Source organism: Heteronotia binoei, chromosome 1, assembly GCF_032191835.1.
Source record: "Heteronotia binoei isolate CCM8104 ecotype False Entrance Well chromosome 1, APGP_CSIRO_Hbin_v1, whole genome shotgun sequence".
Classification (NCBI taxonomy): domain Eukaryota; kingdom Metazoa; phylum Chordata; class Lepidosauria; order Squamata; family Gekkonidae; genus Heteronotia; species Heteronotia binoei.
The window spans coordinates 175,874,895-175,899,295 of record NC_083223.1 but is presented as its reverse complement, the minus strand read 5'-3'; the positions used below and the strand labels follow the sequence as shown (position 1 = coordinate 175,899,295).

The following is a 24,401-nucleotide window of genomic DNA, read 5'->3' as shown; positions in this document are numbered from 1 at the left end:
GAAAATTCCATTCCAGCAATGTAAAATATAATCTAAATTCAACCCTATGTTCCAGTGTATTTTAAGTACATCACAGTGTCATTGACTTTTTACTTGAAATATAAAAGGAGACTTTCTAAAAATAACAGTTGCTTCTGGCCCATGTCCGGGAAGTCTTCACAATGCCAATCTACTGTCCCAGGGATCCAACTCAGTTTTAATGAAGACAAGCCAAAAGAAAAGCAATGCTGACTGCAGCAGAAAAAAGGTACTCCTCCTCCATTCAGAACAGAGGCAAGGAACATACCACACAGTGAGGTGAAGTCCGGCAGCACATTAAAGACTAACACAGCATTTATTCCACCATAGGCTTCAATGAATTACAGCTCACTCTCAGATGCTTGGCGAACAACAACTAACAAAATTTAGCAAATGTAAGAGTCCACTGCTCTGACCTGGGTGGCCCAGGCTAGTCCAATCTTGTCAGATCTTGGAAGCTAAGTCGGATTGGTGGCCCTGGTTAGTACCTGGATGGGAGACCAGCAAAGAAGTCCATGGTCCCTATGCAGAGGCAGGCAATGGCAAACCACATCTGAAGGTCTATATTGCCTTGAAAACCCTAAGGGATGACCATGTCAGCTGTGACTTGATGGCACCTTCCACCATCACCAAAGTGCCACAGCGCTTGTTTTGCTTTTGCCACAACAAACTAACATAGGAATTAGAACTCAGGGATAATTTGCATTCTTGATATGCATGGTATAGCATAGCAACACCTGGAAAGCTTTGGCCAATTACTGTATCCAGTACAGGGCTAATACAATACTTAAAATTCAATTCATCAGAGAATCTATATTATTGCAGCAGTCAAGCTGGCAAAATGAGGTGAATAACACTTCTAGATTTCTTCCAGCAGCTTGTCAGTCTGAACCCAGCTGCTCTCAAGATTATCATCAGACCACAGCCCATTTAAGAAGTGTTTATTTTACTTCATCATAAAAAAAAATGAGATGGGTTTTCAATAGCAATCAGCCAGTTAATCAGAGAGCAATGATATAGCATTACTTTGAGTGCCAACTTGATACTACACTGTTATCACCTTGAGCTGCAGAAAGTCTAGCAAGTGCTGTTTTTCAACTATCATAGCAGTTCTTGCAGCTCTCAAAGCACCAGCTGGAAATAATTCATTAGGCATATTTGAATAAGACACAATTAAAAATTTAACTGAGATAAGGCTTCAGCTGTCCAGGTGAACTTCAGTCTCTAAGGAGGAAGACGCTTAAAAAATGAATCCAGTGTCCCAACTATGTCTTTCTTTGCCCGTTTGGCACTAGAGGCTGTGGGGCTCCTTGGTTTACTTTTGCCCTTAGTTGGAGGGCTGTTAGCAGCCCCAGGTAGCCTGCCAGAGCTGGGTCCTGACAGAGAGTTCTGAAGTTCCACAGCAAAGTGATAGTCTAAATGTTCTGAATACTCCCACATCAACACCTTTTGGTTACACTTTTCACATAAGATTTGGTCCCCTGTAATGGTGTGTGGAATTCCACTATCAGTTTCCTCTTGAGAAAGTCCAACAGAAAGTGGCACACTCTTTTCTTTCTGCAGATCAGGTTGCTCTGAAGAGGCCTTGAGCACTTCTGCTTTTACCAATGTGGTGTTTACTTTAAGCAAAGTAGTCTCCATAGGGCCTGCATCAGAGCTGCACAAAGCCTGTTCTACAGAGGGCTGGTGCTTCAAGTCAGAGTTCCTACTGGTGATACTTTGTTCCAAAAGATTATCTGGACTCTGGCTGTTGGTGGGAATGAACTCTTTATGGCAGGAAGTGGATGCTACTACTGATGGTACTGTCTTTGCATTAGTAGCACCAGGATAAGAGGACCCAGCTATGGCTTGAGCCTGTTTCCTTTCTTCTGCCCTTTGAAAGAGAATCTGAATTGCATTCACAGTCTTGTTTGTCTCTTTTTTGGGGCTTCCAAGAGACTTAGTCTTTGGGCTGGTTGCAGTGATACCAATGGGCTGGGGATACTTGCTATCAGTACTCAGGAAAGTAGTGATGTCAGAGGATACTGTGGAAACCTCCATAAACTTGCTTGCAGAAAGCTGGAGAAGTGTGATTGGAGGAGACCTAAAAACATGGACAGATTAGCAACATTCCAAAGAAGCTTCTCAGAACAAAGTTTTTTTAATGATTCAACAGGCAGAGCAGATGCTATCCCAAGGTTTAAATATTTTAGGCTCTTTTCCTCAATAATTTCCCCAAACGTTTGCTTTCATATGGAGAGATCTTCCTTAACTTCACAGTAGTTAAACTAAGTACCCTGAGGCAACAAACACCTCAGACTATTTCCTATTTGACAAATTAACCCATTATCTTTATGTTTTCTCAAACTTCAAATGCATACTTCACAATAAACTACCAGTTTTAGTATACATCTTCAGTAGTTCTAAGGTATGCTCACATACAGGAGTCATTTCGTAGAAAAATAGGTGGTGGAGCTCATCCAGGGATTGTTATGCAGCTGCACATACTATTCAATGGACAAGGAGGTGGAACTCTCAGGAGGAGGAGCTCTCAGAAAGGTTCAGGAGCTGTACTCCTGTGAGCTCCCACTGAATTGAGGCATGCTCACATAAATCCTTTTGTTCATTTTACAGTTGAAAGAGAGAATGCTTATTTTTCAGCATCATTTATTTGGCTATACAGCTTTTCTGAACACTGTTTTGCTTTTATTCTGTTTGGCACAGACAGTGTAGTTCATAGGCTAGTAGCAGGGATAAAACCTAACTCTTCCCTCTACAGTAGTTGTTCTTGCATTCCAGAAGAAACTTTCTCACCATGCAGCCTGCTGGCCTCCTGCTGTATTGTAATTCTGGATGACAGCAAATGCATCTCTGCTGATTTTCTGGGAATCATAATGTGACAGGGCACAGCAGCGGGATAGGCTGTTAACATGTTTACCACCCTTTAGACGGATCCCAATACTCATCTGTTTAGCTACCCGCTTGTTCTGTTTGGAGAGAAATAGAAGGTATTTAGATAAAATACATTTTGGACATCAACAACTTCAGAGGCTGATGGAAGATTGTAACTCCACATATCTATTTCTACGTCTATAGCACTCTTTCAGTTCACTGTAAAATTTGCCCCTGCAGCTCATTAGTTGCTGTCTCCACACTGCAAAGAAATCCAAATAACTAGAAGCCAGAGAGAGAAAAAAAGCCTGCCCATATCCTAAACTGATGTTTGTCTTGCAACATTTGCATTCAGTCCTTCCAAAATCCCTCAGGGTAAAAGAATTTTTCCCATTAAAATAATTACGGGCAGCAGATTTGGCCAGGCTTATCCCACAAGCTTTGTGGCCAAACATGGATCTGAGTGTTTTCCCCACATCTAAACCCTACACCATAGTCACTGCATCGAATTTGCTATGTATTATTATGGCTGGAATACAGGGTCCACATCAATGCACCTGGACTACATTTAAGAAATACCAAGTGCTGTAGCCAAGGTCATTTTAGTTGAAAAGGGAAACATGTTTAGTTACAAAGACCGACACCTGCTTCACAGCCCCTGAGATGGAAAAGAAAGTAATATATTTTTATTAAAACATTTATATCCTACCTTTCCTCATAGTTCAAAACAATCACAAACATTTTTAGTTTAAAAGCAAAATTGAAACAAACCCTAAATCTCTCTCCCTCTTAAAAATACCTGCCAATTCAGACACTCTCAAAACCCTTGGCAAACAGTCAGTGTTTACAGTGCCTCCTGAAGATCTCCAAGGAGACACCCCCCCACCTCTTCAGGAAAATCATTCTGCAGAGATGGAGCCATGATAAAAAAGGCCCAGGCTCTGGTCAATGCCAGACTGGCCTCCCTAGGTGGTGAGACAGCCCACAGGTGGGTACATGATGACCACAGGGACATACAGAAGGACACAGCCCCTTAGATATGTGAGTTCCAGGTCAGGAAGGGCTTTAAAAGTCATAACCAGGACCTTGAATTGTAAACAGGCTGTCAGCCAATGTAGCTGTTTCAAAATGGGTAACATATGTTCCCAGTGGCTAGCCCGTGACAATAATCAGGCTGCCACATTCTGACTCAGTTGTTGTCCATGAGGGCAGCCCCACATAGAGAACATTGCAGTAATTCAACTGTGAAATTACAGAAGCATCAATCAGCAGGGCCATATCAGCTGAGTCTAGGTAACAAGAGAGTTGGCAAATTAGATGCTGACAGAAGGCATTCCTAGCCACCATGCCAACCTGCTTTTCAAACAGCAAGGCACAGTCCATGAGCACCCTTCAAGCTCTTAACCTCCTATGATAAAGCCAAAATCACGCTATCTAGGACAAGTGGATTCAGCCTTGAATATCAGCCTTCTCTACCAGCATTACCTTGTCTGGATTCAGCTGCAGCTTGTTCTGCCTTAGCAACCTGACCACAGCCTCAAACCAGTTTAGAACCAAGACAGATGCATCTAGAGGCTTGGATAATGAAATATAGAGCTGGGTGTCATCAGCATGTTGATGACCCCAAAGCTCTCAGCTTTGTGGGGGGGGGGGGTGAGAGAAAAAGCAGCTTTGTGGGGGGGGGTGAGAGAAAAAGAGAGAGAGAATAGAACTATGTGGTGCTCCACAAGAAAAATGCCACCCAGTTGATTCTGCACCTCTGGTGGAGACCCTTTGCATCTGGTCAGACTGAAAAAAGTGAAACCAACAAAGGGCTATGCCCTTAATAACTCCATATTCAAGCAGTGGACAAGAATAGAATAGTCAACTATACCAAAAGCCATTGAGAGGCCCAACAGTATCAACAGGGAAGACTGTTCCCTATCCAACTTTAAGCACAGATCATCCACCAGTGCAATAAAAGCTATGCTGTTTTGGTACCAAATGCAGGCCTGAAACCAAACTGAAATGGGTCAAGGGCAAATGTATCATCTAGGAAGCCCTGAAGCTGCCCCATCACCACTCTTGCCTTCCCTAGAAAAGGTAAACTGGAAACTAGCCTGTAATTGGCCACCTCACCCCTAGCCAATAAAGGCTTTTCGAGCAGAGGTCTAATAACTGCCTCTTCTCCAAGGACGACTCATCCAAAGCTATGCTTAAGTATTAAAATTGGCTTGTGTATCTACTCCCTTAATAAGCCATTTAGTTCTGATTCTCCCAGAGCCCCGCATTTGCTTGCTTCAGGTTCCCTACCAAAGCAAATATACTTAAGCTTACTGGATGACAGGTTAGCAGCTAGACAGCAAAACTAGAATTTTAAGAAACAGCACCAAAGTGAGCATTCTTCCAACTCAAAACATATCTCCTTTGGAAACTAAGAGGCCCTCTTTTTTCCCCCTACTTACTTGGTCTCGGTCCTTGTTAAGTCTCTCTTCTAACTCCAAGGCCAGCTGCAGCAGCCAATGTTGCACCTACAAACATAGTGTGTTATTAGCCCTTTTCACATTACTGTTTTAAACGATGTTATTCATTGTTGGCCCAATTTTGAGTAAAATGACACAGGGACAAGGGTTTAATACAGCAGATTTCTTTCTGTTAACAAACTGTCTCTGAAGCACTATGGTCATTTCAAACAGTGCTCCCCCCACCCTTTTTCACTGTGCAATCTTCCTCAGACTTTAAAAAAAAATTCTAATGTGAGTACAAGCTGGTGGAACGAGCTCCCTGAGGAGGTTAGGGCCCTGTGAGGGTTCACACTGTTCTGCAGGGCCTGTAAGATGCCGCTCTTCCATCAGGCATTTGTAAATTAAGATCACAGACTACAACAGACTCCGAAACAACTGGACCACCTTGAATACAAACCTAAGATCAGTCTTTCTATGAAACACCAAGATAGAACAGCAGAATAGAAAAATTGAAAGATCATTATAGCACTTGAAACGTTTCATTTTTTATGTTTTTATATCTTAATGTGGTTTTATGTTCCATGTATTTACATGAGTGTGTAAGCCACCCTGAGCCTGCTTTCGTGGGGAGGGCAGGATATAAATTGAATAAAATAAAATACTACAGCGTTAAACCACTATAGCAGCACCACCATTGAGATGCTGCTATAGCATTCCAGAGCATTAAAAAAAAGTCGAAGACAGATCACATGGTGGAAAAGGGTGTGTGGGAGGGGAAGCAACTTTATAGGAAGCATACCACAGTGATTCAGAAGCGCAACAAAGTAGTTGAAAACGGGGGGAAAGTAGTTTCCTTCAAAAGTGGATTTGTATGAATAGGTAAATAAATTCTGCTGACAGTCGGTTACTAAAATTGGTCTGTCTGAAATGACAGAAAAAATCCATTAGCAACCAGTTACTAAAATGGAATACAAAGGCAGTTTGAAAAGGGTAATTCTCTAAGCCTGTTGCTAAATATGCTGCTGCCATAAAGCAGAGACCAAAGCATGCAATAAACTGTCATCCATGGTTTCAATTTGCTGGGAACCAACATTTTTTTTAAAAAAATATTAAGAATCCACCAGAAATACTGCCAAGGAGCAACAACAACAATGTTGCAGACACAATCAGGGCAAAACATTCTACACGTAAAAACCAAAATGGAACAAAGATTTCAGTTACCAGCAACATACAGCCCTATGGGCAAACTGCTTCTCTGCTACATTATCTAAGAGATAGTGTTTTATGGGAAGGCATCAGGAGCTCTCCTCCCACTTAAAGGGGCTCTCTAAAGTACATCCAAGAGTCCCTTTAGAACAAACTTTGGAATAAGGCGTCTGCCATGTTAACAGCCCTTGGAAGATTTAAACCAGAGAAAGGAATCAACAGTATTCAAACTATTGTCCAGTTTTGTTTACTCTTCAAAACAGATCCAAATCTGTCCTCTTCACAATCACTTACCTGTTTCTGAGTAACCAATGCTGATTTTCCAGGAAAGTTCTTACTGCAGCCAATGGATTTTGGCAATTGTCTAGGTTTTACAGGTTCATGCTCAATCCCTCTACATAAGTCATACAACCAGGAGCTAAAAATTGCATTTAGAAACCTTAGTTAGGAAATTATATTTTCAGCGTAGAAACCATTAATCTATACTCTGTGGATTTCTCCAAGTACTTGGCAGCTCCATGTTATTCAGTTCATAACAGGAACACACACAAGAGTTAAATCTTAAACTACATGTATGCAGGGCAAAAGGAGAACTTATTTCCATAAATGTTTCACTCAAAGATTCCGGTGTTAGAAACAAACAAACAAACCTGGACAGTTAATGTATATTGGCGAATATCCTCAACCTGAGCTGCAGTTTACAAAAGATGAGTGCAGAGACAGAATACTGCGCACTATTTAGCAAAGCAAATCAACAATTAATTTTTTTCAACAGACATTTTCAAACTACCAAGGATAGTGTTTCTTCTATGTTGGGGATGTGAATCCTGATACTATTCACATAGAATTTAGTGCAAAGGATAACAAGGGACAAACTGGGTATCATGTGAATATGGAAAAATTATTCCAGCAAATCAACATCTTTTTAAATGTGGCTAAAAGATAAATGAGGATGTGATCCACTACATCTTGTATTATCCTCTGTACAAGACTCCAGTAATAAATACTCCTCTTACCAAAAAAAAAGTATCAGTTTCTTAAGGGATACTGATGCTATCAATTTTTTTTAAAACTTGGCCAAATATATAATTTACAATTCAGCCTTCTTAGCTATAGCACCTGAAAAATATCAGGAGTACCAACAGCATTTCCTGCCATGCTTGTAAGATCAGGAAAATATTTGTGCAATAATATACTGGCTTTTGTAATTGACTTCTTGAAATTTTACTGTCAGTTGAAATATTTCAATATTAGCTGACTAAAGTAGCATATTTTAACCTGTATATACTGTAAATACTATAAGGCATACAATAATAGTATTGGTAGTGCCTTTCTTGGCCTCATTCTGAGCAAGCACATGATCAACCTAATTTTATACAGAATCCAGATGTCACTTACCCAGTCTTATCTCCAAAACGTGTCTGAAGCTGTGATTCACTGAAGTGGATTAACTGACCCATGTATTCCACTCCCAGAAGTTCAGTGATGGAAGCACCCAGCTTCCCTCCAAGGCTACGGCTACATGGAGGAGAGGGGGAATTAAATGGAGAAAAGTGCTCAGATACCAGTTCCAATATACTAGCTAGCAGTAAGCATACAGAGGAATGTAAAATTTGGTTTTATCAGTTAAACATAGCAACAGAAGGAGTTACCAAATAGCATCTTCTCTGCCTGTTCTTGCATGAGAGACTACCTAGAAAGACTGGCTGCTATGCAGAGGAAGGCAATGGAAAACCACCTCTGTTTGCCTCCTGGATGGGGTTGCCATGGTTGTGATTCAATGGCATGTTCTTCTTCATCTCTGCTAATGCCATTAGGTGCAAAAGAAGAGCTGCAATGATACTATCTTTATTGTACATCTACATGCTCTTGTAAACAGGGCTGAAAAACATTTAAGAACATGCTTACCACAGGCTTAATAAGTTGAATTGTTCATTTCTGCACTAGGCTTTATTCCGGCTTCTACAAACACTGAAATGCTGGCACCTCAGTGTTTTCTCAGCTGTATCTCCAATCCTCATACAATATTGGTGATCTTCCTAGCCCTTTGATTGCTATAACCCTTTGATTCCTAGCCCTTTGATTGCTGGCTATTACTGGTCTTATTTCTGCACTGTTTTAAAGGAAACAGCCAACAAGTAACATAGGAAGGATGTTAGTTCTACGGCTCACGGTTACAACTTCACATGAGGTTCATAGATGGAGATTCTCACATACTTACATGTTGCTGATTGGCATCTTGCTGAACAGCTTAGGGATAGAACCCTGTGGTACCAGGGTCTGCCGATTGGGCTTGTTGAGACCACAGGCCAGTTTTGCTAATACCTAGAAAAAAGGAATAGCTTATTGAGGATCTCATTGAGGATGGGCTTCTTCACTACTTCAGGAGGGAAAGCACTACTTCAGGAGGAAAAAACCAAACAAAAAGGAAAACAGGACACAGGCACTGACTGATGTACTGAGAGCTCATGTTTCCAAGCTTTAAAAAGTAAAGGTAGTCCCCTGCGCAAGCACGTCGTTTTCGACTCTGGGGTGACATTGCTTTCACAGCGTTTCCATGGGAGACTTTTTACAGGGTGGTTTGCCATTGCCTTCCCCAGTCATCTACACTTTCCCCCCAGTAAGCTGGGTACCCATTTTACCAACCTCGGAAGGATAGAAGGCTGAGTCAACCTGGAGAAAGTCCAGAAAAGGGCAACTAGAATGATTAAAGGGTTGGAACACTTTCCCTATGAAGAAAGGTTGAAATGTTTGGGGCTCTTTAGCTTGGAGAAACGTCAACTGCGGGGTGACATGATAGAGGTTTACAAGATAATGCATGGGATGGAGAAAGTAGAGAAAGAAGTACTTTTCTCCCTTTCTCACAATACAAGAACTCGTGGGCATTCAATGAAATTGCTGAGCAGACGGGTTAAAACGGATAAAAGGAAGTACTTCTTCACCCAAAGGATGATTAACATGTGGAATTCACTGCCGCAGGAGGTGGTGGCGGCCACAAGCATAGCCACCTTCAAGAGGGGGTTAGATAAAAATATGGAGCAGAGGTCCATCAGTGGCTATTAGCCACAGTGTGTGTGTGTGTATATATATATATATAATTTTTTTTGGCCACTGTGTGACACAGAGTGTTGGACTGGATGGGCCATTGGCCTGATCTAACATGGCTTCTCTTATGTTCTTATGGAGCCGGCTACCTGAACCAGCTTCCGCTGGGATTGAACTCAGGTCGTGAGCAAAGGGCTCCGACTGCAGTACTGCAGCTTTACCACCTTGCGCCATGGGGCTCTTTCCAAGCTTTACCACAATTTATATAGTAGTTACTTGGAAAGCTACCTGTCCTAAGTCAGACTCTTGCAAATTAAGAATTTATTGAATTAATTTCAAACCGTGTCCTCAGTGGTCTAACAAATCAAAATAATATGAAAACAGACATCTCTTCTCTCATTTCTTCTTTGAGTAAAAGAACTAAAATAAGCACAATTATCCCCCAGATAATTTATTAATACATACAACAGATTTGTTAGTAGGTGCTAATAAGATGACTCACAACATTGCAATGTTTACTAAAATCAGGACTAGTTTTGTAAAAGCAAATGTCAAGAGTCACATCAGGTATTCTGTTTTGTTTTTGGTCTTTTATTCTGCTGAAGTCTGTGGCTGAAAGAAACAAAATTTCATTCGTTCCTCATAATTGAATCACAGCAAAGAATGGAAAATCCTAGGAGAGCATCAACTTTTTATCAGCAGTACAGCTTGAGGGCTTTCTCATTCTATAACAGAATAGCTATGTGAAAGAGAAGATCCAAAACTTCAGAATTCTTTACTCTCAGATGCTACCCACCAGGGCTGATTTAACTCATGATTTAAGTCACAAGTCAGTAAGACTCAATTTAAATTATGGTTTTCTATATGAAAGCTAATTCTTGCTGGTCTTAATATTTACTACCCATATGGAAGGTTTCATTTTAGTATAACTTTTCAGGTTAGTTTTAGTTATATAGATAATTATGAAATCACTCCAGTTTCATAAGCTAATTATTCATATTTGGACAACTTTTCTGCTGTACTTTATTGGAAAGATAAAAAAATAATCATTAACAATTTAAATTGTTTTATTTAACGAAAAAAATAACATATAGCATATGTATTCTTGTATTTGCTTACACTTCTATGAGGATACACTCATAAAAATCTCAAGATTTCTGGAGTATTCTGCTCAAAAAGTTTCACTTTCATTTGTACTGCTTGCCCCTCCCTCCTTACCCTTAGCTCTTAATATCTCCTTATCCAGACCTTTTCCACCCAAACAATCTTGTAGTCATTGAACTTCTTAAAACTTAGCACTGCAGATATAAGGGGTTGATTCTGTGGGCATAGATTTACAAAGGACCAATAGGACTGAGGTGTCTTAAACTCTGTATGTTTATTTTATAACAGTTTTGCTGTGAAGAAGAGCATGTGATATCTGCAGACACAAACTCATTTTTGAGAACTGTAAAACCAAGCATCTGTGATATTATCTTCTAGATAGAAAAACTGCCCAATAATCTTACAGAAACCTCTACAAGAGCATGACATTGTGAATGGATTAATGGCAGAGTGGTAAAGCTGCAGTACTGCAGTCGAAGCTCTCTGCTTATGACCTGAGTTCGATCCCAGTGGAAGCTGGGTTCAGGTAGCCGGCTCAAGGTTGACTCACTTCCATTCTTCCAAGGTCAGTAAATGAGTACCCAGCTCGTTGGGGGGAAGGCAATGGCAAACCACCCCGTAAAAAGTCTGCCATGAAAACATCGTGATGCTATGTCACCCCAGAGTCAGAAACAACTGGTGCTTGCACCGGGGACTACCTTTACCTTTTTAACCTTTAGACTATATCATAAATAGAAAATTTAAAAAATAGATTTTTTCCCCTCAAAAAGCATTTTATTAAAAAATTCCAATTTAAAATTTAAAAATCCAATTTAAATTAAGAAATCTGATTTTTTTAAAAATGGATTTTTATCCACCCTGCTACATAACTGTGCCTTAACAGAACTTATCACCTAACAGGTACTAGCTGTACAAATAATCCTGGGCTTGACCATCTTGATCATCCCTCACTTCTCCTTTTTTGTTGTTTCCTCCAACCTTTTAAATGATCAGCAACAGCACTGTTTAACAACACAGTAAGACAAGGAAACGTCTAAGCTCCATAATCAGAATGAGTTCATTACAGCTGTTGTTACCTCCCCAAATATACCTGCACTAAGCTCACACTCCCCAAAGACTTGGAGGGACCTGGCAACCAGAAAGGCAATAAGACCAGGCTTCCCATCTCACAAGGGACTGTCACAAGGCAGGCTGTGCTGCCTCCACCTTTGAACCAGCCTAACAGACCCAGGGGAAGACAAGCCAAAAGGAGTACTGAGAGCAAGCACGTACACAGGACCCCATGACTGATACAATCAACATTGATAGCCATTTCTTGTCTTCCTACTAATCCCTAATCCCAACTCCTCTAACTCTGGCACAGCTGCACTGTCTCCTGCAAAACAATTTTGAAGGTCTAGCACCTCTCTCCACTCAACATTGAGCCACTGACACACAGAAAGACTAACACTGGCAACTTTCTGGACCTTGAAAATTTAAGCCAAGCATCTTACACATACCCAGTTTAAATCCAGCCTCTCATTACACTTTAGGCCAGCCCATCCCTGGCTCCCCAAAACATACTTTAACTGGCACTGTGTGACCCAACTTTGTGCATCTCTTGAGGCACACATAAGAGTGTACTCTGAGCCTTTGACATGAACTGCTTGTTGGTCATGTCTTCCCCGCCCTCCTTTCTCCACATGGATTCCAGTCTTCAGGATCAAGTGATTATTGCCCTAATCTATATCCAATCCCTTCTTGTCACTATCGATCACCTCTCTGTTTCTTAGGCCTGTGTGTGTTGAGCTATGGTTGAGTGATTAGTGTGAATTTAGATATTTAACAACAATAAAACTCCATATATTAAAGGTCTCTTTCTTCCACTGGCATCCCTCACAATCTGACCCTCATATACACAGTGTAACAACGAACCCTTGTGTATGTGTATTGCCCAGCACGCCTGTAATCAGACCCATGCAATCCATGTAACACTGACTCTTCAGCGACAGCCATTTACAACTGATTCGCCTTTGTCACAAGCATAATCCAATCTGGTAAAGGCTATTGAATAATTTTGCTGGCTAGCCTCACATCTGTGCCATCCAGGTGACAAAAGAATGGACCTAGTTATATACTTCTGTTAACACAGAGGAGATTTAAATACTGATGTCCTCTCATTGTCCTATCCTCTCCCACTTTCTGGAAAAGGAAACCAGTTATTCAAAAAGAGAGCTTTCTACCAAAGTCAGGCTGCTGAACGCATTCCAGCTATAATTAAGTTTTTATCCTGTTGTCATCCTCCTTCTTATATTTACTGTGCAACTTCACAGTAATAATCCATTTTTATATGATGTCATCTGACACTGGCTACATTTAGTTGTGGCAGACAAAAGTGGGACAGCTCAAAACAAAAGTGGCTACTCATCTCACTCATACCTTGTTGTGAGAAATTCCCACTGAACACCTAAATCCAGTGGCAGATTCCACAGCTGCCCTCATTTCTTCCATAATTACTGCCCCCACAGTCAGTTGCAGCTCTGGGCTGCTAGGATCTCCATAAGGCAACAACTCAAGCCACTGGCACACGCCACGCTGCCGCAGTTCTTCTAGAAGAGACCAAAAGCACATCAAATGAAGCATCTTTAATCCACTTTGCATTAAAGAACAATAGTTCTCATGGCTAAATGACAAGGCTTGAGAACTACAAAAGGAAGAGAGAGAGAATGTTGTAGATAACCTGCAGAAAGAGGATGACAGAAAGCACCCAGTGAAACCAATTTTGCTCAAATTAGCCTGTGTGGTTTCTGACTTTGGGATGCAGTTCCTTTGAAACAAGTGTTCCAAGGCAAGATTAATCCAGTGTGAGAGTTTAACCAGTATCCTAGCATACAGCTGGTACACAAGGAAAGTCACATATTGTTCGTCTTTGAAAGAATACTCTAGCATTAGCAACAGGAGTTGTTAATATGGTTGAAGGCCTGCCAATGAACTCTTTCATATAGCACTCACCTCCAATACTCCCTCTAAACTGTGGAGTCTTATGAACAAAGATTCTACTTTGTGAGCTATTAGCATTAAAGTTGTGAGCAACGGCATAAATTAGTTTGCACTGGGGACATTTTTCTTGAGCTAAGACAAAAATGTGAGCCAGAGGCTAAAAAACTGTGAGCTAGGTCACGCTAACTCAGCTTAAAGGGAACACTGCTCACCTCCACATATGTTCAGGATAGCTTAAACCAGATGCCGAACTTTATTAGTGAGCTGAAGGTATTAGCGGCAATGAGTGTAACATAGAAAAATGCTGCACAAACTTGAACAATGAGCTCTCAGAATATCTTAGTTTTGATTACTCATGTTGTTTGCCACTATTCTAATTACCTATTCCTCCACAATTCTGGCCTTCCAGTGGCAAACCCTGTTCTCATCTTATCTGATGGCCAGGAAGTAGCCTTATGTTTCTCCTTAGCACCCCTGGAGGCCTAGTTCATCTGAATTTTACTGGCCTTTCCAAATGTAAAAAAGTGAGCCCAAGAATTGTGTCAGAAAATGATTAAACATGGAAAGGATATTTCTATATCAATCAACAGATGCATGTTAGGACTTCTGGTACAAAGAACTAACAGCAAGACTGCACTGCCACACCCATCATTTCCCAAGGCCCTGGTTGTCACAATCATACTGTTAGATTTCTAACCATTTGTACCTGTCATATGACACTGGAGCAATAAATAAACCAACTTGATATTTTGAGATTATTTACATACCTTATACTACTCTTCTACATGCACATATGCATACAAATTTCAGCTGTCTCTAACGTAACAGACAGCATACATGCAGGAAAAAAGACAAAATGGGGCAAGTGGAACAGCAAGACTAACACTATGCAAATACCTTTGCTGTCTGTGTTCTCTTCTGCTGCAGAGCTCTCTGGTAATCCCTGGATATAGGTGGTTGCCAACTGTTCTGCTGCAACAGGCTGTCCTTGCATCCTCTGAAGCCTCTCCTGCACAGCACTAGTTAGGTCCATGTAGGCCTCGTCAATGCTGGCACGCTCAATCACTGCAAAGCATGTCATCACTTCCATCACTTTAGCACTTGCTTCTCGGTACCTTTGTAGGGAAAACACACAAGAACACTCATATTCTCGACTTTCGGGATCCGTCATCTTGGCTTCAGAGTTGCCTGCAGATCATCTCCCTGCAGCAACTCTGAGTCTAGCCATTGGAGGGGTGTCACAGAAGTGATGCCCCCATAGGAAAAGCCCGGAGGGCTTTTTCTTCAGCATGGGACTTTTACGGGAGAGGGGAGGGGGCCAACGGCAACTGCCCTCTATGCTCTCCATGTGTCCTGAAGCTCCGCGGCCATGAAAGCTGGCATACCAGCAGAAAAAGAAGAACTCACGACCGCTTTTATGCTTTCACTTTTCCCAGTACATCTTTAAAGCAGCATCTTTCCACTTCTAAAGTGATGACTCTACTTAACAAATAGGTGTTTTTTCTAATTCTACTCCCCGATGGGTCACTTTGCATAACAACAAAAGACTAGCTCAAAAGATCAGCTCAAAAGGCCTCGAAACGCTACAAGCAGTCTTAACTATTTAAATTGGATTGAATATAATCATCAAAATTGACCCGGACTATGATTGGATATATATCAAAGAGATTACCAAGAATTTGCAATACGATCTGAACACAAAGGAGACATACAGTAAAGAGCTCTCTCTCTATTGCCTGACTGTATTTGAAAGAATGGTTTCTAAAACTTTAGTTGAAGCTGTTGTAGAACGGGGACTAACGGGAGCCTGAAGCGAATGTACCATCTGATTTAAGAGACTGAGTTTTTATATGGCACCGTTTAATGAAATGGCACGCAGAAAAGATATTTGTGCAAATCTCAGCTTTCTTAAGATCTTATCTCATTTATGCAGCTCCTGAGAGATTATTTTATGCTGACAGCTAATGATCTGAGGGAAGAAGATCCAACAGCTAATGAAACGGTAAATCTGCAGGGGTCCAGTACTAAAGAGAGTGTATTGATGGCAGTGAAAGTAGAAGGGAAAACTGATATTTTGCGAAGCAAACAAAGGAAAAGAAAGATGGTCTCTTCTGACGCACTTTCAAAATTAAGCTGCAGTAAAATCAAGCGGAGAAGGAAAAATGGCGATGAATTCTTCCCCTTGTGGTTGAGGGGGCAGGCCATGTTAAGAAGAGAAAAGCTGCACTCCAATCAACAAATCTGGATTTGGAAGGCCATTCAAAAAAAGGATTTTGGATTTTTTTCTTCTGCTTTGGTGAATGGCTGAACAAGGAACTCTGACTAAGAAATGAAATGTGATACCAAAAGATAAACTGTGATTAAATGGGCTGCCTCAGATACAATTTGGGTGCAGAAATCAAAGGAACTTAAAAGTTTTTAATCTTCGGGAAGAAAGACTCTGGAATCTGGGTTCTTTTTTTCCCTTTCCTGATGAATAAACAAACATGTAACCATTAATAATGAACAGATGTTAAACTTTAAAAGAATAAGGGAGATCTTGGTTTCTGTCAATAAGGGCAGAGGGCAAGGTCCTTTCAGTCTTTGAGGGAGGACTCACTGGGATCAGGCCTGGAAGCAACCACTTCTGGAGAGCCTGGAGAGTCAATTTGGTGTAGTGGTTAAGTGTGCGGACTCTTATCTGGGAGAACCGGGTTTGATTCCCCACTTCTCCACTTGCACCTGCTAGCATGGCCTTGAGTCAGCCATAGCTCTGGCAGAGGTTGTCCTTGAAAGGGCAGCTGCTGTGAAAGCCCTCTCCAGCCCCACCCACCTCACAGGGTGTCTGTTGTGGGGGAGGAAGGTAAAGGAGATTGCGAGCCGCTCTGAGACTCTTCGGAGTGGAGGGCGGGATATAAATCCAATATCTTCTTCTTCTTCACTAAGCCACCCTGAGCCTGTCGGGGGAGGGTGGGATATAAATCTGATAAATAAATAAACTTGCTAACATGTGACTTGCTTGACTCACTCAGGGCTGGCTGCTTGCTACTGCTCAACAGCAGCCAACCTGCCAGCATCATATAGTGGTTAAGAGTTTCAAACTAGGATCTTTGAATCACCACTCTGCCACAGAAACTTACTGGGTAACCTTGGGCCAGTTGTATACTCTCAGTCTATCCTACCTCACATGGCTTCAGTAAAAAAAATGGAGAAAAGTATTATGTAATCCCCTTTGGGTCTCCATGGGGGGCGGGGGAGGAAGCAGTGCACAAATGAAATACAGCTGAAATTGGAGGGTACAGGCAATTAGGTTGGTTAGTGTGAGAGAAGGGAAAAGTGAATATATAGGATTCCCAGGAGGAAGGAAAGAGGGTATACCATGGGAAGGGAGATACAGGGATAAATGAGGTGCTCCTTGCAAATTCCCCAACTGGGCCATAGTTTTCTCAAGTACAGTCTACCAGGAAGAATGAAAGGGAGGGGGAAGCTGAAGACAGAGGAAAGGTAGGTTGCCTGGTGGGTGGAAAGGAGACAAGGAAGCAGGAAAAGGGGAGAAGTTATTGGGGTTTGCACAGAAAGGAAAGAGGAAATAGTATGGGAAGTGAAATGAGATGCCATCTGCCAAGTCCTTGCAGGTCCCTCACTTGTCTCCTCTAACTGGAATGGCTATTTGACTTGGTAGCTAACTAAGCAGAGATTAGGGCTCTTTAGCTTGGAGAAACGTCGACTGAGGGGTGACATGATAGAGGTTTACAAGATAATGCATGGGATGGAGAAAGTAGAGAAAGAAGTACTTTTCTCCCTTTCTCACAATACTAGAACTCGTGGGCATTCGATGAAATTGCTGAGCAGACAGGTTAAAACGGATAAAAGGAAGTACTTCTTCACCCAAAGGGTGATTAACATGTGGAATTCACTGCCACAGGAGGTGGTGGCAGCCACAAGCATGGCCACCTTCAAGAGGGGGTTAGATAAAAATATGGAGCAGAGGTCCATCAGTGGCTATTAGCCACAGTGTGTGTGTGTATGTATGTATATACATATATATACATGTATATATACATATATACATTATGCCCCAACTTTCTTCCATCGTGGAACTCAAGGCAGCACACATAGGTACCCAGGTGGTTTCTAATCCAGGTACTAGCCAAGTCCAGAGCTACTTAACCTCAGTGAAGTTACTCATCTTAGTTTGTAAGGATCCCTATATTACACACTGTAGATATGCTTAGAAACTGAGCATAATGAACAATTTGGTGAACAAACTGACTTATCCAATTTACAAAAAGCTGTAAAGGACTGTACATTTATTCCTAGAGAGGTGATTATGCTGGGCAAATGGAGGGACTTTAGATCAGTGATAGGACCCCAATATTATATACAGAAGCTCCAAATTTCCATCTTTGGTATCACCAACTAAACATTCAGAATAGTCAGAGCTTGAGTTATGTTGATCAATAGTCTAACAGTATTTTGCAGGCCATTTAGTAAGAAAATAAGAAGCTGCATCTATATTAGGAAAGTCAGCAACACTTCCCAAATCTTTCCAGAAAGAAATCTAAGACATAACAAGTACAATGATCAATAACTGCATTAAATACTATTATATTCCACAAGTGTTTGTAATAAGGTAAAGACAAGAACCACATATTATTAAACATATGACGCTGCAAGACAGCATCAAATCTCAGGACTTACTTTGTGAGATCTGCTTTGCCATGAGCCTCTGGCACTCGAGCTAACAGAAGGTCTGGGCATATCTTCTTGGCATCAGCAGCCCACATGTTCCTGGTAACTCCAAAAGCACGAGCTTCATAGCTCACAGCAATTATCCTGAGGCAAAGATTAAAATATTAGCCAATAATTGATGGGAGAAGGTGCACTCCGCACAGCTTTTCAGAACATTTCTTGTTTAACATCATGCAACAGAATTTTAACAAGTAAGCAAACAAACCACTACATATGACCAGGAGTAATGGGGACTCTCCCCCCATCAGAGCACATTTATCCACCATACCAAGGAGATTCACTCATAACTAAAAATTTGGAGGATGCCAGAGGCTGGAAGGCAGACTATAATTTATCTACCTTGGGGAAACATTTTATGAAGTGTTAGGATTGTATTGGGCCACAAGAAATTGACAGCAATATGGTTTCTTATGAAAGGTGGATTCCATTATGTTGGGTTTTGTTTTTCTGAGGTGATGTGAACTGTGGCCAAATTTTCATTTCTTGTGATATCCATAAGATGCTCCTGCTATGCATTAATGTGGCAGCTTGGAGAATTTTGTTTTTACCATTTTAAAAAAGCCATCAATATATTTTAAGCAGAAGGACTGGCACAAAATCATGGATTGAAGGATTATTATTTTTTCATAGAGCCCACCTTTCTCACCAAGATTCTAGGACCAAGGTGCAAAATGTCTGGCTTGGGGGCCACAATCGGCCTGCCCAGGGCTTTAATCAGGCCCCTGGCTCTTTTCTCCCCCCTCCTGTCCTCACCCTTTGAAGCTCCAAGGCTGCCAAAGTTCCCAGCTCCTCTCCCTTCTCTTTGCCAGCTGCAGCAGGAAACTCTTCTGGGCTTGTAAAGCTGCAAAGAAAATGCAGAATTGATTTTCCATTAAGGTCTCTGCACCCAGATAGACAGATAGTGTATCTGGGTCCAGAGACTGTAATGGAAAATCCATTCCATATTTTCCTTGCGACTTTGTCTGTGCTGCAATGTGTTTCGATAGAGTGGAGCTCAGTTTCACTTTCCAGCGTTCATATGGCCAGCTAAAGCTGTATCTTCATGGAGTTGTGTCCTTGCAAATAAAATCTTGATGCTTTGAGCCAGCTTGTCTCTGCTGAATGGACCTGAGAACTGTGGGTAGTGTTGTTTGTTGATCACATCAGTCTGAACTCTACTGCGAAAGCAATCAACATACTGAGTGATCCAGTGTAGCACTGCGACTCTCAGGAGAAGTCCATGTGGAGTTTTTTTTTTCTTGTAGTGTTGTTTTGTTGGTTGGTTTCACCAAATATAGCTATATATCGTCAGTATTCCAATGTATTTCTCTTTTAGAATAATGTATCAGAATAATGTTTTTTGTATTGACATACTCAAATAAGGGATATTGGCTGTTTACCTCATTACATATACGAAACTCATCTTCCACTAATGTATTTTTTTTCTAATGGCAAACTAGAACAATGTTTATATGGATGTTACATGTTAAAAGGTAAATTAGTTGGATGTGGAAAAACATCTAAGAAAGAAATGTCCACATTTTGGCCCAGGCTTGCTAGCAATAGAGTAATTAAAAGACATTCTCACATTCTGACACGGTACTGTTTAACTGGTTTCCCAGGCAAATTCTATCCAGACCAAATGTTCTCTCAATTTGTTAATTTCACTATTCTGCCACTGGATTTTAACTTTGTTCCACTTTGCATTCTACACCAACCACTGCCCACCAGCTATATGTAGTTCTGCTCACGATACCTCATTCCTTGTCTGAAGTATGCATGCATAGGAAAGCTTACATTCTGAATAAAACTTTATTGGTCTTAAAGGTGCTACTGGACTCCTACTTTAGCCTGATGGTTAGAGTGCGGAACTCAGACTGCAAAGACCTGGGTTCACATCTCCCGTGTCGTAAAATTCAATGGATAACTAATGAGCCAGTTACTCTCTCAACCTAACCTACATTACAGGGTTGTTGTAAGAAGGAAGTGAGGAGAAATATATTTCAACCTTTGATCCTTGAAGGGTGGGATAAGTAAAACAAACGTTTTAAAGTGTAGGTTTCGGTCCTTACCCGCCGCCTTTCCACTTCTTGTATTGTACCACGGCACACGGCTTGCCGCACAGACTGGGGTTCAGGCGCTGCTCCACCTGGATGTAGAAACAGTCCATGTCCGCCAACGCCACCACCCGATCCCGTCCACGAGACATACCGGAACACTAACTGGCCAGGACAAGGAAAACGTTACATATGAGGCCTAAACTTGAGGGATTCCATTTAGAGCCAAGCGGAGACTGGGACCTTCCAGGCTCCCAGTCGGCGTCTGCTACCAAGCCAGCAAAGTTCTCTCGATTCCCGCCCTTAGTACGGCAAAGGAAGAAGAACACACAACTCCCAGCATGCTTCCTTCCCCGCATCACTCTTACTCATTCAGTAATGCACAGTGGGACATGTAGTGTTAGGGGAAGATCTGTCTCCCGAACGACGGCTGAGAAAAAGACGCTCAGAACCTGTCCTCGAGGAGCACGATTAATTTTAGGGCCTCAGTGGGGTATTTTCACTTCGTCTAAATTGACAGGATAAAAAACAGACAGGACTGACAATTCGTCAGAGCAAAGAATAGAGACGGCTTTAACAAAGCGTTCCAGAGAACATGCAGCGATAAATTTAAGCTTTATCCTGCTAGCGTATCACTGATGAAGGCTGCAAGATCAGACTTTACATCGTGGCACCTGTTTTCCAACGTTCTGTCATTAACAGCAAATTTGATAGAGTCCTGGTAAGCTGTAAAGCTTGCAGTGTTTTGTACTAATACCATCAGTCCAATAAAAAGTGTCACATGGATTTATTTCTTTGACTGCTTCCCAGAAGTCCTCACACACATACAAAAGTGTCAGCTAGTCATGGGTACAATGGAAAAACCCAGAATTTGTGTTTTGCTTTGCAGTGATTTTGAAACAATGCCACTCATACAAAGATCATGATTATTGCCTCCCGTCCTCAGTGCAGTTCTTTTTGTATTTTGTTTGTTTGTTTAATAAAGGTCATGTGAGGAAAGTAATTATACACATGTTGCAAGCAGCTGAGGTGGAGTGATTTGTGCATGTTAACACAGTCCATTATTAACAACCTGGCATTGCAAATGAGGAGCAGTAGACTGATAGTGGTTAATGACAATCCTGCAATGAACTGCAGTGCTGGATCAGATCAGAGGTCCATCCAGTTTCTTTCAGAAGACCTCTAGATGTCCAAGAAATCTTTAAGTAACATACAAAACCAAAACATCTCCCAAGCCATTATTGCACTCAAGTAACTAGTGTTCAGAAAACATTTTCCCTGAACATGGGTTAGAATCTGAGAAAATTATCTTGGCCCATATTCTCACTGTGGAAAACAGAAATTTAACCACAGATACTGTAGTGTCTGGTCAACCTCTACCAATAATCTTCAGAGTTTTCTGCTCAGATTACATCTTTTTATCAGCCAGCACAGATTCCAATAAATCCAATCATGCCTATAGATAGAATCTATGATGGAAAAACGTGAACCAATTTTCAATCAGGTTAACAGTGCAAGGAAAAAACATACAATTAGATGAAATGTTTTTGTATCGTCCTATAATAAATTCAGACAGTAGCAGATTTGTGATAGTGCGAACAAGTACTTTCTACCATCTGTCCTGAATTAATTGCACATAAACTGCACTGCTGATTCAGTGAATTAGGTAGATCATGAGAAGGAAGGCAGGAAGGGTTTCATCAGGGTTTAGTTCTCATGGCCCTTTCATACATGCCCAGGAAAATGCTGGTTGCCACTTTGGGGTCAGTCAGCAATTTTTCTCTGGGCCAGTTTGGCAAGGGATCTTGGAGGTTTTGTCATCTTCTGGGCATCTTCTGAGGAGAACCCACTCTGTCCTTACAAAGAATGAGCTAGAGCCTTGTAAGGAAGAGACAGGATTTTTGAGTTCCACTTAAAAGCCATCAGTCTTGAAAAAGGCAACGAAACGTTTGAAACCAGCTAGTGGACTGGTTTAATGTGGATGAACTTATTATCCTACACTTCAATGCAAAAACAGTGGACTGAACAAGCAAGACTGTGAAGTGGGATAATCGGTTTCTTTAAGTCTCTATGTTCAATCTGGATGAAAGAATTCATTACAGACTGTTCTCATATGATTTTGATTCATGAGTCTACAGTAGGGTTGCCAAGTCCAATTCAAGAAATATCTGGGGACTTTGGGGGTGGAGCCAGGAGACATTAGGGGTGGAGCCAAGATCAAGGCTGTGACAGGCATAATTGAACTCCAAAGGGAGTTCTGGCCATCACATTGAAAGGGACGGCACACCTTTTCAATGCCTTCCTTCCATAGGAAATAATGAAGGATAGGGGCACCTTCTTTTGGGGCTCATAGAATTGGACCCCCTGGTACAATCATTTTGAAACTTGGGGGCTATTTTGGGGAGAGGCACTAGATGCTATACTGAAATTTTGGTGCCTCTACCCCAAAAGACAGCCCCCCCCAGAGCCCCAGATACCCGCGGATCAATTCTCATTGATTTTCTATGGGAATAAATCTCCATAGCGAATAACAGAGTTCCCAGCAGACATTTCCCTCCCCTCTCCCCGCTTTCTGACGACCCTGAAGCGGGGGGAGGGCCTCCAAACCGGGGGATCCCCTGCCCCCACCTGGGGATTGGCAACCCTAGTCTACAGTAGACTCTTAACCTTCTAAAAATGCCTGCGTGCACTTTAAAAGTGTCTGTGATTTTTCTGCAGACTGTTGGTGCAGATTGTTTGAAAATAGAGGTCATGTCTAAGTGCCTGCATACACTCTTGTGTTTCATATTGCAGTCTGTTTAAGGTAGAAGCTTTGGATTATTAAAGTGCCTTTTGTGCACATTTATATTATTTCTCTTATTTAGGAGCAGAGTCTACTCAGAAGTAGAGGCCAAAAGGGTTTTCCCTATTACATATATGTTTTGATAGTATAGTTTCACCCTGACATTTTTTCATTTATAATCTTCTGGGCATAGAGCAGGAGTCACTGGGGTTGTATGTGTGTGTGTTTGGGGGAGGTATTTGTGAAGTTCCTATGAAGCAGAGAAATAACGAGGTCCGCACAGACTTACTGGTTTGAAGCAAGGTTTACTTTATGGTACCATAAGCAGAACCCAGTCGGGCATGGGCCCCCAAAATGACTGAGTTCAAATCATTCTACATACAGACAGTTTTATTCACACAGAAAACCAGCAGGCAGGCAACAAGCTTATTTGATTTGAAAGGGTCCCGCCTTCACTAAGTTCCCCCTGGTAAAATTCCATGACTAAGTTTCCTTACTTGTCTATATACAGCAAGTCGCCTGTAGGAGGCTGTTCCCTTATCTAATCTTACAGCTGGAGCTCACACCCACTGGGCAGTAGTGTTTCTAACGGCAGTTTTACAGTAGACCCCTTAGTTTGAAGATAAAGCGTATTTTTACTCAATATGATAAATATTATCACTGGGGGTATTAATTAATTATTCAGGGACTCCCCTTCACCTGCATTGTGCAGGGGGTGTGTGGACTAGATGACCCTTGAGGTCCCTTCCCACTCTATGATTCTGAGTCACTGGGTAAAGGCAAGAAAAAATGTTGTCCACTTTTTGCTCACTATGCATCTTATAAATGACTTTATAATCACCTTTTCCTTAAAATGAAAAACCTCACACACTTCAGTTTTACCTTAAACCCCAATTATAATCTTGGTGCAGAAAAGGACAATCTTTCCTCCCCCCTCTGACCTACACAGTGCTATACAGGCAATTAATTCATGGACTTTCCAAAGTACTTCCCACTTTACTTTTCCAATGTACTTGCCATTTTATTTCCAGTCCATATTCTGATAATCTCCACAATACAATTCACATTTTTCATTGGGCTATGTGTGAGTAACAATTTGAGAAATGAGGTTTAGTAAAGATCCCAAGATCACTTTCCGTTTGTGCTGGAATAAACATTCTTTTACTTTCTTGGATGTCACTAGGC

General features: G+C 41.4%; 1 protein-coding gene across 1 annotated transcript; it reads right to left on the bottom strand.

Annotated features, from left to right (window-relative positions):
- Positions 1 to 943: 943 nt before the first annotated feature.
- POLH (DNA polymerase eta) lies at positions 944 to 20,765 on the bottom strand. Its single transcript, XM_060244484.1, has 10 exons — positions 20,450 to 20,765; positions 18,348 to 18,482; positions 14,565 to 14,782; positions 13,107 to 13,276; positions 8,761 to 8,864; positions 7,938 to 8,057; positions 6,834 to 6,957; positions 5,334 to 5,399; positions 2,812 to 2,984; positions 944 to 2,101 (listed from the first exon to the last, which is right to left on the bottom strand). The coding sequence occupies exons 1-10, from the start codon at positions 20,584 to 20,586 to the stop codon at positions 1,243 to 1,245; spliced, it is 2,106 nt and encodes a 701-aa protein (XP_060100467.1). The 5' UTR covers positions 20,587 to 20,765; the 3' UTR covers positions 944 to 1,242.
- Between the last annotated feature and the right edge of the window lie 3,636 nt (positions 20,766 to 24,401).

What these genes read in the sequence shown, in the direction of transcription:
- POLH (XM_060244484.1), bottom strand. Translation starts at nt 20,586, where the DNA reads ATGTCTCGTGGACGGGATCGGGTGGTGGCGTTGGCGGACATGGACTGT. An exon ending in TGGGAATTTCTCACAACAAG is followed by an intron (nt 8,865 to 13,106) that starts GTATGAGTGAGA and finishes CCTTTTTTCTAG; the next exon opens with GTATTAGCAAAACTGGCCTG. An exon ending in AAGATGCCAATCAGCAACAT is followed by an intron (nt 8,058 to 8,760) that starts GTAAGTATGTGA and finishes TCCTCCATGTAG; the next exon opens with CCGTAGCCTTGGAGGGAAGC.